Source organism: Phocoena sinus, chromosome 2, assembly GCF_008692025.1.
Source record: "Phocoena sinus isolate mPhoSin1 chromosome 2, mPhoSin1.pri, whole genome shotgun sequence".
NCBI lineage: Eukaryota > Metazoa > Chordata > Mammalia > Artiodactyla > Phocoenidae > Phocoena > Phocoena sinus.
Genome location: NC_045764.1, coordinates 60,356,963 through 60,371,219, shown reverse-complemented (window position 1 = coordinate 60,371,219; position 14,257 = coordinate 60,356,963). Strand labels below are relative to the sequence as shown.

The 14,257-nt window shown below is 39.2% G+C and overlaps 1 protein-coding gene across 2 annotated transcripts in view; it reads right to left on the bottom strand.

Annotated features, from left to right (window-relative positions):
- Positions 1-575: 575 nt before the first annotated feature.
- The window catches only part of HMG20A (high mobility group 20A), a 69,678-nt gene continuing 55,996 nt past the window's right edge, over positions 576-14,257 (bottom strand). For both annotated transcript variants that reach the window (XM_032623956.1, XM_032623957.1), the window contains 4 exons: positions 8,800-8,875; positions 7,878-8,093; positions 6,521-6,663; positions 576-3,052 (listed from right to left, as the gene is read on the bottom strand). In XM_032623956.1, the coding sequence (XP_032479847.1) occupies positions 6,527-6,663; positions 7,878-8,093; positions 8,800-8,875 (429 nt within the window). In that variant the 3' untranslated portion in view covers positions 576-3,052; positions 6,521-6,526. The remainder of the gene's footprint in view (positions 3,053-6,520; positions 6,664-7,877; positions 8,094-8,799; positions 8,876-14,257) is intronic.

Genomic DNA, 14,257 nt, shown 5'->3' with positions numbered 1-14,257 from the left:
AAGGCATGGTCGATTCTGTTACCTGATTCTATCTTTCTAACAAGTGTAAGAGAGCTGAGGCATGTCAGATGAGAAAACTGAAGCTGGAACAAAGCAAGTCTCACCCAATGCCACACAACTAGCTACTTGGAGAGCTGCAGGGTTTGGAAGCCAGGTGAGCTCACCCCTAGGATTTTAAAAGCATGGTGGAAGTAGGTGACAAATTTCCTTTAAAAATGATTCTGATTGGTGAAGTAGTGGTTATTTTTAAAAGCAAGCATTTAAGGACAATTTATCTCTTCAGTCAAAAGGAAGTCAAAAGTCTCCTATCAAGGGGACTGAAGTCACTGACTTTAAGAACATCAGACTTCCAAGTTGCCTCCAGAATACTACTGCTACATTAAAATGAATTATAACTCATTGTATTCTTACAACATACATTAAGAGAGCCGAATTCTCAAACAGGCTAGGACACATTTTGAATAAGCAATTAGTAAAATGAATGTGTTACTGCTTTAAAAGCATAACAGACTTGATGATTAATGTAGAGTTGACAAAGTCTTTACGATGAAAAGGCAATGCAGGTAAAAACTGAATCGGGTGGATTCAACACAGAAAAGTTTTAATGAGGCAAATGTCAAGCAAGCATATAGACTTCTTAAAAAACAAAGAAAATCTAAAAGTTTAATTACAAAAACACTTGTACAGAAAACTTGGCATTTCAACAGTTTCAAACACATGTACACACATTTTCTTCTAAAATTTTATTTTGTCAGAAATAAAACACTTTGTCTCATTTTCCTCAGCTGCTCCTTGTGTTTCAATAAAAAGAAAGAAATCTGTAACACTGAATAGGCAACAACTTATTTCTTGAGAAGAACATGTAAGTGCAATAACATCTACAAGTTTACTGGGAAATATGAATTAGGTATCATGTTAGCCTGTGACCTCATTTAGTACCTCCTGGCTGGGCACAGAGGAGAGAGGAGGTGACGCAGACCTGCTTGTTTTGTGGCAGCTGAATCCCAGCCACCAGTGAGTCAGGTGTGTCGCTGCTAGGAGGGCCAGCCAGCATGTCAAAAGCAGGCTGTTATTTTGTGAAAATGATTTCAGACTGTAGGCTTTCTCGAGATCTCGTGCTTTCCTGAATATGCAGATGTCTCAAGCCAATGTCAGGTATCCTAGCTAGACTCAGGAGAACGATGATCTTTGGACCAGCTTACAGCCTTTCCTGGTCTACGGCACTGCTAAGAACGCTGTGCAAAACTGACACAAAGGAGAAACAGAGAGTAGGAGGAAGAAAGGAGAGAAAGTATTTGGCAGAAGGCAGACACAAACTTCCAGAACCGGCTTGGATGTCCTGCCACAGACAGTGCATTCCAGCTTGGACTGAGCAGGCAGGGAGTCTGAAAGAAGTCACAGGAATGGCAGGTGAGAGCAGGAAAACAGGAAAATAGAGAAGAGCAGGTGAGCTGGCTAGGTTTACAGAGATAGATAATGATGGGCTCTTATTCTAAAAGCCTGCCAAGTGGTGATACATGGGCTTCGGTACATGGAAATTTGATGTGTGTTCGTATCAGAATTTTCAAAAAGGTTTTTTTTTGTTGTTTTATTTCCTTTGGGTTAAGAAAATCAGGGGAGGAGATGCTGAGAAGACAGGATGAGGCAGCAACATGACGGGGGTTTCTGCCTTGCACCCTGGCCTGTGAGCATATTGTGAGGGGGCCACACTTCCACCCGCCTTCGGTGGTGTGGTGCCTAGACAATGGGCTCAGCATGCCCTGCTTTGGCTCCAAAGATCTCAGCTACAACCATCAGCCTCGTGCTCCAGAGCATCCAAACACGACACAACAAAACCAAACCCTGAGGTGAGAAACAGAAACCCTTCTTCCCTTTTGGTGTTTAAAAAAAAAAAAAAAAAAAAAAATCACTTACTAATTAAGCAGGGAGAAGGAAGGGAAGCCTGTCCTTTTGACACAGACTCCGCAGTTATGATTACAGAAGAAGACAGAGGACATGAGAATTCCCCCGTGTCCTTCTCCATCAGCTGGAGGCTATTCTGAATGGCATTTCCACCCATCCGTATCCATGAATCGGTACACCTCAAGCAGACAGGGATTCTCTCTGTTTTCACTTATGATAAACTTTAGGATTTTTTTCAATACCAAATGAGAAACTACTTTTCTCGTTCTGTCCTGTTTACCAATGACCTTTTCCTCAGCAAAAATATTCCACAAGTCACTGCCAACAGATGGGAACAGAAGAGCCTTGCTGGGGCTGGGACGCAGGGCATGTGCACGAGCAATGCTCAGAAAACAGCAGGCAGTACCAAGGAGGAAGGAAAGAGCATTCTCCTTCAGGGCAGCAACCACAAAGCCTCCACGAGGGCTGGCACCCACTGAGCGCTGTGTGGGATGCGAAACACAGCCTCACTCCACAGGACACTGTCAACAAGAAGCTCCTTTCTTTGGAGTCACAGCAGGACGATGATGGGAGAAGACTGGGCCTGTTCAATGAGAGAAACTCTCCTTCAGAACCCTGCTGAGCAACAAAGCCAAGAGGTCAGAAAATGGAGATGTCTAGCTTGGTGGGGGTGAAGGAAATAAAAAAATAACCCCCGAAAGCATTAAGAAGAAGTGACAGCTAGGTAGGAAAACCACTGATAAAACCACAGAGCCACTGATAAAAGAGTCCAATCTGAATGAAGCAGAACAATAAGAAGGCTTCCTTTCTGCTGCAGAAGATGCCAATCTCAGGGGCGCCTGGTCAGCAGTATATATGCAGACCCACTTCAACAGAAATAGAAATGATAGGAAACTGAAGACTCGGGAGAGTGGCTGTACACGGTCAAAGCTTCACGAAGACGATTCCATAGGAAGTTCACATACATGTTCCTTTTGTTGCTCCCTCATATGGCTTCCTGGGGTGAAGGCATTTAACTCAACTGACAGTTCCTTCACAAGCAGAGTAATCTGTACCTCCCTCTCTGCCTCCACTCAATTCAAATTTCCATGGATGGCTTCTCATTCCAAACAAGTAAAACCACTTACAGAACATCTTGGAGCTCTAAGACCTGTAGAATTGGGAGAAAAAAAAAAAGGATACCAAAACGTAAGCACAGATCAGAAAGGGTTAGGGCTATGGGTTAAAATAATGTTTTGCTCTATTTTCAAAAGGGTTAAGGTACGTGGAACCTAGAAGAATGGTATAGATGTTCTTATTTACAAAACAGAAATAGGGACACAGACGTAGAGAACAAACATATGGATACCAAGGGGGAGGGGGGTGTGGGAGGAACTGGGAGATTGGGATCGACATATATACACTCTTGATACTATGTATAAAATAGATGACTAATGAGAACCGACTGTAGAGCACAGGGAGCTCTACTCAGTGCTCTGTGGTGACCTAAATGGGAAGGAAATCCAAAAAAGAGGGGATATGTATATAATATGGCTGATTCACTTTGCTTTACAGCAGAAACTAACACAACATTGTAAAGCAACTGTACTCCAGTTAAAATTAATAAAAAAATAAAATTAAATAAAATGGAAAAAAGAAAAACTTCATGGAGTTGTGGCAAGGAGTCAATGAGCCAGCACACGTAAAGTACTTAGGATGTGCCAGCATGTGTAAATGCTCACAGTGTTGTTTATTATTATTATTATGCAGAATAAACACCCAGTGCTACGTGGCCAAAAAAAAAAAGGGTTACGGTGAGTAGCAGGGTGTATGTAAACTAAAGAGCTCATAAAGCTGCAAGCAACCAACCTCACTGAGGCATTTTAGACAACATTTCAATGAAAAATGTGGCCCTGCTCCAGCTCAGCCACAATGGGGAGGTTGGAAAATTGCCAGCCGAACACAGAAAAGCAAGTATCAGGGACAAATGTGATGATGAAAAATTAGTACTTTACTTTAGTCCTGGTCAATCAAAACCAATCTTCTTCAAGTATAAATCTAAGGCCCTCTGCATGGATAGGGATGTACTGTGTACATAAGATGAATACATTTTTACATTGATAAAAAGGCAATCACATATATATATATTTTTCCAATCCTCCAACAGGCAAATATTTATCACTTGGTTCAACTGAAATCAAGCAACATATGGCTTTTGATAGTTTATATACAGTAGTCATCTGTCAATATGAAATCACCTCCATGACTTCCTCCCAGCTCCACTTTTTCTAAGTACAAGTCAGCCACAAAGAAAGATGACAGCTGGGGTAATTCTTCCATGGTATAACTATAAAAATAATTATAAAATGGCTGACCAAAATTTTATAACATTATAATTGCTGGATTGTAATTTTTTCCTAATTACCTCCCATTTATCTTAATGCTCATTCTAAGATTTTTTTTAGTGCTTTCCCCTTACACCCATCCCTACCTCCTTGTATCAATGTTTTAGAAACCCCACTGAGTTTAGATACATGTGTTCTAGTTTTGGATTCTGCACCCACATACTCAGGTATTTTCAGGCAAGAGATTCTGCCTCTTTGGGACTCAGTTTCTTCATATGTAAAATAATGGGATTTCTAAACACCCCTTCCAGCTCTAATATGCTCCTCTAAAGCTGGAGACCATTAGCTTCCTTTCACTCACTGGGTCCTGACAATGGAAGAAACCTTTGCCAAGCTCATGTCAGAGTAATTAATTGCACCATGAATGCTGGGGACATCAGGCCTAGCTGTCTGTACATATTTGTATAATGAGGGCAAGCTAGGTTAATCACAGTCTTTATAATTGTTTCATTTGACAGTTTCAGAGGGTACGGAGAACTATCCATTCTTAGTTATGTTTATATGGCTAGATTGTAAGAATCTGTGGTAATAAAACGGTTCACATTTTCAGGTACTGTTTCTTTCAAGGGCAAAATATTTGTAGGTTAAAATCAAGAATAATCATCACATTCTAGGTTTTCAAAGACACCTTGGAAAGCAGATACTACAGTTTATATCCTTAAGATAGATAAAGCTTTAGGAGAGTCTTACTGGCCAAATGCTCAAAATGGAAAACCATTTTTGGCTCAGAACTTGCAATAACTGCCCTATACCTATGTGAGGAGACAACACGTTATCAATTACTGTGTTCTTTCACAATCCTCCACACTGTTTCTCCCAGCTCTCTCTTTTCAAGCCTACAAGAGTGTTAATTGAAAACACTGTGTGAAAATGAGAAAGATGACGAGCTCCTAAAAATCCCAAGCCTAGATTTACAAGCTGTTCCCTTCACAAACAGCAGCAGTAATGCCATTTCTTTATTCTGCAGGGAGTCCAGCCATCTCTTAGAAGTATGGTCTGTTCCATCTGGCTACTCACTAGAAGGACAGTAATCCTTTCCCCATCAGAGCACGGCTGAGGCTAAAGTATAATAAATTGCCTTGTACAGTTACTATTTGAGGGCTTGGACAAGAAGGATAAAGACTACTGCTTTTGTCTATGCTGCCAGATGTGGCCTCATTAGATAAAGAATCATGGGTTTTATTTATTCTTGCACATGTTGCTCAAGGTCCAGACCATGTTAGAATGTTAGTATGTATATGAGTGTGCTCATGTACCTGCAAGACAAATAAATAAGGATCCAAGCCCATGACCAGCCATTCTAAGGAGCATATCCTGCTATCCACTCTTGTTTTAGTATTCATATATGGCCACTCATTGTATGGTCCAACCCCAAGATTTCCACACAGTTTATATGTCTGCAGGTATGGAACAATTTAACTGACAGACCAAAGGGCTGTCAATTTTGTGGAATGACATACTAAAGGGTACCCTATCTCTACAGGAATTTGAGTGATGATACCTGATGACTGACCATTAGTACCACAAAGTTTATATAAGCAGATCCCTTTGGGAAATGTACTTTTTTCTCTTCTAAAAGGATGCAACACATACTACTAGTCATTTGTTGAATATGTTTTTAAAAAGCTTATTTTCTCTTTTCTCTCTTTCTACTTATTGAGAGTTCATTTATTTTTTAATATATTTAATCAAGGCATTAACTGTTTCACTGTAAGGTTAGTCCACATTAACATTTAACATACTACAGTTACTCTGATATTGAGTGATAAATGAAAAGCTTCTTACTTATAGAGTCTCGTACACATACAATGTCTCACTGACTATTGTAAATTATCATTAACTTTACAGGGGAAAGGAAGCTTAGCAATTAAGTGATATTTATTTTGTTCTATGTGTTGTTTTCTCTAAATTTCTCACTCACCCTTCAAAGCTCTTTGGGAAACTAATACCTGAGAATACAGCTCATAAGTGACAAAGCTAGAACTGAGGTCCAGCCACAAAAATCACGCTCTTTCCATTAAGCCATGTGGAGGCATGCATGAAGAAAAACTATCTTGATTCAGTTTTCCAACACTATTTACTACATTTAGCAACCATGCAACAGGAATCTTAATCAAGTCTCCAACTCACTTATTCAATGTAATTCCAGGGTTTTACTAGTATTGATAAAGTCTAATGCCATTGTATTTTTGATGACACGCTGGCACGTACGAATCATGTCAGTGAGCACTCACCATTCCCTAACGATCAAGCCTGTTCACAACTTCTCGAACTGTAGCTATGAAGTTTTCATTGTCTTGGGGATTAGCTAAAATAATACTGTGCAGTCTGTTCATATATGAGTCGATAGTGTCCACTGTAGGTGTCTCTCCACTTCCTGAAGTGAGATAAGAAGAGAAAGTAAGAAAATCCTCCCATTCAGTTCAACCATAACACAGATCAGTGATTCCACAGCAAAAGAAACTTGACTCTAATGTGGTCTGCTCCATAGAGAAGATTTTATTTTCAGAGAGACTTTTAGACCTCAAAGAAATGAAATTAATCCACATACTCTAAATAAACAGATGGACTATATAATTGCTGTGCAGTATATAGGTGTAGCTGCATAGCACAAAAGGTTAAAGACTCTCCCAGCTATGCTGTAACTATTTCCAAAATGAAAGCGTATATAAGAAATACTATGGGCTTCCCTGGCGGCGCAGTGGTTGAGAGTCCGCCTGCTGATGCGGGGGACACAGGTTTGTGCCCCGTTCCGGGAGGATCCCACGTGCCGTGGAGTGGCTGGGCCCGTGGGCCATGGCCGCTGGGCCTGCGCGTCCGGAGCCTGTGCTCCGCGGCGGGAGAGGCCGCAGCGGTGAGAGGCCCGCGTACCGCAAAAAAAAAAGAAAAAAAGAAATACTAGTATTTATTTTCCTTTTCCTTCCCATTAAGACAATATTACAAAGCAAGCAAATATACATCAGAAAAATGCTCTGGGGGGATGGGTGAGTTGGGGGAGGGGATCAAGAAATAAAAACTTCTAGTTATAAATTAAGTCATGGGGATGTAATGTACAGCATGGTGACTGTAGTCAATAATATTGTACTACATGTTTGACAGTTGCCAAGAAAGTATATCTTAAAAGTTCTCATCACAAGAAAAAATTTTTTTGGTAACTCTGTATGGTGATGCATGGTACTAGATTGTGGTGATCATTTCACAGTGTATACAGATAGTGAATCATTACGTTGTACACCTGAAACTAACACAATGTTATATGTCAATTACACCACAATTTAAAAAACAAAAAAAAGCGCTCCACTCAGGACTTTAATATTACTCAGTTTCCACTGTTCAGAATATCAAATTAAGCTTAATAGAAAGTAGACTGTATGAAAATATAACTGAAGAAAAATTTAACTGAGCAGAGAGCCTGAAATTCTGGATGAGTTTAACCAATACTGAGATTGTATTACATGGCCCACAAAAACCTCTGAGTTTACTGATTTTCCTCTGGAGGTGAGACTTCAGCCTCACCACACCAGTACCAACATGAACAGCACCTCCCCCCACCCCTGCCACTTTACAGGGCTCAGCTAGGGATGACATTACCAGGCAAGGGCATGCTGGCGAAGCTGCTTGTCAACACCTGCCGCAGGGTCTCCAGGTGCTGCTGTAAGACGGTGTTGCGGCTCCGCTCCTGGATCACGTCCACCTCCAGCTTCTCCACCGCTGTGCGCATGCTCTCCACGTGCTTTTGCAGGGCTGCGTTCCTTTCCTCAAACTCCATGTTGGATTTTCGAAGCTGACGGAGCTCTGCCTCCCGAGCTGAGGACAAAACCCCGACAAAACACAGGTAATACCAGCCTCTCTGAGGAGTCCCGATGACTCTTACAGGAAGTCTTGCTTAGCTGTCTCTAATTAGCTACCCCTCCTCATGTCCCTATTCTCATTATGGCCTTCCAGATAGCAATTTCAGCAGGAAAACGCCTGGCTCCCCAGAGTTATTTTAATTCTTAAAGCTGGTCATATTCTATACTTAAGATTGTAAGGAACAGCTGTAATTCCCAGTATTTGTTTGTTTGTTTGATTTTTTAAAGCTGTGCAATGATAAGCCTGAGGGGTTCCACAGGGGGATCCTGGGAGACTGGGCAAGCACAGCTGTGGGTCCACATCTTTACTGCAGTGGGGTCAGCTTTACTCATATTTATTTTATATTTTGGACATCCATGTAAGCTTTCATTTGTACAAAGGGTTCTAGGCTAAGAGCCTGAAAGCAATTGAATTAGTGATGTATATTTATTTCCTCTGATCCAGAGACTAAAGCAGCTTTGACAACACTGGCTCAGCTGTCCTCCACGGGTCTCTGAGTAGCTGCTTTTAATACAGAGTGAAATGGAAGCAGTTTTCTTCTTCCAGACCAGTCCCAGGGTCTGGAATATCACTACCGTTGCTTTTCAGCAATGAATTCCTCCCGACAGCTAAATCCCCTGTCATAGACCTGAGTAACACAAAACGATCCTTTGGTAACCACCTTTGCTGTGGTTCAGGAATTCCTCTGTAAATATAGGGATGTCAAAAACAGACCGCTCCTTTACCTCTGCTTCTTTCTGTGAATCAAGAGTAACAAAATAGTTAATTCTTAAACAGAAGCTAAATTAAACAGTAGTGCCTAAAGGCACAATGGTCATGTTTTCCTTAAAGAAATAGTAGGATGAGCAGGAATCAGTCTAGGTGGGGCTGTGAGGAAAATGTATTCACCTTTTCTTTGGAACCAAACTTTCATAGAGCTCAAGCAGGTCAAACATTCAGATCTCTCAGGTGACAACTGCTGTGCAATGAGAAACCTTAAAACAAACCTACATAAACTTCCCTAATGGAGATTTTGGAAACCATTTCTTAGCTCTGTGCTTTGAATAGTCAACAGTATACAGTGGAGAAAGTGGTTGAGGTAGGAATATAGAAAGAGAATTTCTAGGTTTTTTTTCTGTTGCTTCTGTTGGTTATATACATAAAGTGCTTTTTGTACATAAAGTGCTTTATATACATAAAGCACTTTATATACATGTATATACATTTATGTATATACACTTTGTATACATAAAGTGTTCTCTGAGATAGGATTATGCAATCTAAATTTGCAGAGTGGACAATAAGAATTTTAAGCAGAGATCTGCCAGCCATGAGCAATAATAATGGTATTCCACTGGGATTTCTACTTTTACTTCTACTTATTTACAAGGGCAGCCTATAGTTGGGGATCTTTTAGACTTTCTTCAGACACAGGAAAAACAAACAAACAAAACCAAAAATCCAGAAATAACTGGGCTCTAAGTATGAAAATCCCAAGGATTATGTGAGATAGAAAAGAATAATAAACCTAAAATGAATTCACCAATAAGCCATTAAAAATAAAAGTCTCACAAAACCACTGCAAAATATATTCCACAATGATCCTTGTGAATAAAGTCAATATTTCAAAATGCTTTGTCTGCAGTTTCTACAATGAATTTGAAAGCATTAAGAACATAAATTATAAGTGTCTTGGCAGTATTTAAAATCTTGCATAATATAAGATGGTAAAGAGAACAGTGGGAAATGAGTACTGAAGAAATTGATAGTGAAATCTGAAGATTCCAAAACCTTTATAACATAAAGAACAGTTTAAAAAATCTAGAAATCATTCCTATAGAAACACATTTAATGCCAGAGATAGAATGTATCTTTCCTACTTTTGCCACCACTAGTCTTTTATCTTTGAACACAAATATGATTTGGGGCCCAGTAGAAAGGTTAAACACTTAACAGCCTATGAGGGAATTCTGACAGCCAAGATCCTGTTTTCATACTGGTGTCTGCCTCCTTAGGGGTCAGGGCTGTGCTGTGTAAGCTGCCTGCCAATGGCATCTGATCAAGAGAGACGTCTAAGATGGAAGTCTGAAAAACAATGTATTTACCTGAAGACACTTTCACAGCACTTAATTTTTACCCTATCTTTTACCTCTTAAAGAAAGAAAGTGAAGTTTTTCAGAACAATTTAAAAACAAACAACAAGATTACCACTGAAAGCCCCAGTTTCAACATGCAAAGCTCTACCTCTAGCCAGCTCTTGGTGGATTTCAAAGAGAACTAATGTATGGACAAGAAAGGCTGGTTCCAGAAGGTATCTTAGGCATATTTCTCAGTGACTATCTCTCTACTCTGCTGGCTTACCATATTCTTTAACTCTGTTACTATACAAGACATAACAGATATAAGCGTAAGTCCATAAATGACTTAGGATAAGGCCTTATGATTTTATCATCCCATCTTGTTCAGTCTCTTAGTTAACTGCATAGGCTTATATGAGATCAGTTTACCTAGCCACAGGTCTGAATATCTGCCAGTCAGATGGGTAGGTGGGGATGCTTGGCTCCCATTACCATGGTACCGAGAGCCCTCTCCAAGGCCTAGATTCTGCTCAGATGGGTAATTCTGCTCTCTTCCCTGCCAAAGCAGTCCAAACCAAACCAGGCTAACTACATAAGGGCAGAGGACAGCACCACATAGGTGCATTAACACACTGCCTTTTGGTATAGATTCTTAGAGTGCAAAGAAAGAAACACCAAAGCAATTAAATGAAACTGTTCAGTCTCTGAGAGGCAACAGAGAATTCTACTTAACTGAAGAGTGGTCATAAAAACCATCAGCACTCTTCCATTACTGAGTACATTACTTGGCATTGGAGAGGATCCTCTTGGGGGCTCAGATATACTTAAGCTGCTCCAAGGGTCACTCAAGGGATTAAAATCATAAGGATTTCATTACCTCTTCATTGAAAGGGTCTAATTTGTTCAGGCTGAGTGTCATTTTGTCATTTCCCATAAATTAAAGGAGAAACAAAATTATTGTTTCTATCTTAGTCCTCACATGAGATTTAGACACTTTCTTGAGAGTAACACTAGCTGACTCCTGGGTCTAGCAGGCTGGCTTTTGATTTGAGAGGAGCGAGAATACTCTTCACTTTGGTTTTCATTCTATATATTGAGTGGAGGGTAAGAGAACAGAGGCCTTTTGAACTGAAACTATTTTGCTGTGATCTAGGCTCAGGGCCAGAAATTCATAGAGAGTGATATGCTTCTCTCAAGTGCCCTTTACCTTAAGGAATGCTCTTAACATTGTGTACCAGGCTTAAGTGCCCCACTGCTATGCAGAATGGCTTGAATGGCTTTCAGGTCAGCATTTCTTTGGCTCTAATATGCTCTCCAGTAACTGCCTTGGCAACAATGTCTTAGGAATCTAAGTTCCATTAGGGAATACAATAGGTTTCTTTACTACATACACACAAATCAAATCGTTTCTGTCTCAAGTGGCAACAAATTTTGCTGACATCACAGGCAACCTGGCCCATTTTAACTTGCAACGCTGTTTATTCCATATAACGTGGCAGGTGCTGCCAGGACTGCTAAATAAGATGGGGCTACAGAGGCCTGGCTTTCAGTCACAATTCTGCCTCTAATTAATTCAATAAGTGACTCTGGGAAGTTCTTTCCTGTCTCAGGCAAGTCATTTTCCTCACCGGCAAAATGAGGGGGTCAGTCGAGAGGATTTCTGAGGTCTTAGTAGTTTTGAAGTGAGCTCGAAGACTATTTTATGGCATTTGCCATTTTATTCCTAATAGGATAAGTAAAGGGAAATAAGCATGTTTTTAGAAACTGTGATGTTTTAGGCACTTTGCAAGGTACTTGCTCTTTTAATAACTTCCTCATAACTCTGCTCAAGCCATTTTACATATATATATATATATATATGAATATAAATATATCTGAAGTGCCCCACAAAACCTGGGTCATCTTTAAGGTCTGATTCAGTTCCTCCTTTCCATGGGGGCTTCTGTGGCTCCTTTTGTTTTCCACTTGTAGTGTTTTCTTATTTTTCTTAACTCTTATTATACTCTAGGAGGTTATGTGTAAATATGTTTAACAATTGTCAAAGAGGTTTTTTTTTTATTGCAACTCTTTTGAAATTACCTAGTTTAGTAAGATATTATTCAATAAAAACTGATAAAGTGGGGGACACTAATTGGGTCAACAACCTTACTAAGAGAGCTTTATCCTGATGTGGGCATACAACAGATTTATAGACCCTACTGTACACACATTTGAGAAATTACTGCTGGCCCTCCACCTACTCCCTCCTTTTCTGTGTTCACATGAGTCTAATCCTGAAACAGGGGAATCACACAGAGACTTATTCCTTTTCATATATCATAGAAATTCATATCATACTAAATAATGTATTTAAAAAAACCTTCATTTCTCAAATCAGTAGCAGCAGCTTCTATGACTAAGTCTACTAAATCTTTTCTGATGGCAACTATTAACTTTATGAGAGGCAAAAATGCCACATATGGTTTGGGCAGTAAAATCCATAGTGATGAAAGGAGTCAGTCATTGACTAGAAAATGTGAGCTCTAATATTTTAGATTACTGTTCATACTCTCTTTTGTAACCATTAAGGACAGAGAAGCTATAATAGGGAAAAAAAGAAGTTTGGTAATTTAATGATATTTAATGATATTGGTGGGTTGGGCACACAAAGGAAGGAGAAATAAGTAATTATATAAGTATTTGGCAATATGGAAAGCTTGCAACACTATTCAATTATGATTTAAAATATATAGTGTACATACAGTTTCTCAAGCAAAAAAAAAATAAGATTTCATCCTAATTGAAACACAGAGATGTCATATATAACTACATTTATATAGGATTTATATGAATAATAAAATGCTAATATTTACTATGCTTCTCACTTTCTAATTCATGGATGGTAATAAATCTATTTGACTTGTGAATCTAAAAGTGTTCTCTATGTTTTGAAGGTCACCAATATCAAATTAGGTATGAGAACTACAACTCCAAGATAAATACATTATTATTTTGAAGAAATGATTTCTTTGATTTAATAAAAAACCCAATACATGCAAAAGAGTATATCAGAAAATTCTTTTTGTGTAAATATCCACTGTTATTTCAACAAATGGGTTTTGTATAGAAACAAATAAGTATTTATGGAAGAACTCTTCCATGCAAGGGCATCATGCTAGATGGGATGGGTACAATATGGAACTAGACCATGCATGCCTTCAAAGAGATTATAATCCAAGCGTGTTAATAACAGAAGCACTTGAGTAACTCTGGCACCTTAGCCAGATCAGCTAAGTGTGTAAGAGTAATATAGAGAGCTGTGAGGTTTAAAAGAAGTTGGAGGAAACAGGAAAAGCTTGAAGGAGGAAATAGGACTTGAAATAGGGTTTGATGGATGACTAGAATTTAGAGGCAAAATTGGATGATGGGAGAGGGTAACAGAAAAAATGAGTGAGGGAAAGAAAGTATTCGGCACCTGGAGGACAGTGAGTATTAAAGGTTTTTAAGTACATAAGATATATATGGGAAATATGGGAGTTAAGGTATTTGGAAAGGGAAATAGGGGCTTAATTACAGAAAACCCTGATTGCTGAGTTTGAATGTGATTTGGTAAGCAATGAGGAGTCATTGAGCATTTTCATGCATGAAATTACCACAAATTTTATTTTCTTAGAACCATATATTAATCATAGGCTACATATATATATTTAAAGCTCTCTATGCAGCAGAGCCAACACACACAGGCCTCAGTCCTATACAGGAACACAGGTCTAAATCCTATTGCTGAGACTGAACCAATGGAGGGGAAAAGGCCAGTAAACAAATATGCACCAGTGAGGAAAGTAGGCATAGTAATCAAGATAATGTCACTTGTGGTCTGTAGATGCTGTAAGTTGAATAGTTCATTTTAACTAAATACTGGATTCCCTAAATAACAACTTTTTGAGAGTCAGAATATAGTATCTGATGATGATAAACTATGGTCAAGTTATAGCTTTTAGTTGGTCCTCATTTCTATACCTCACTCCAAATTCCAGCCATCTTCAGCATTTAAAGCCAATAAAATTCTTGGACCATAAGAAA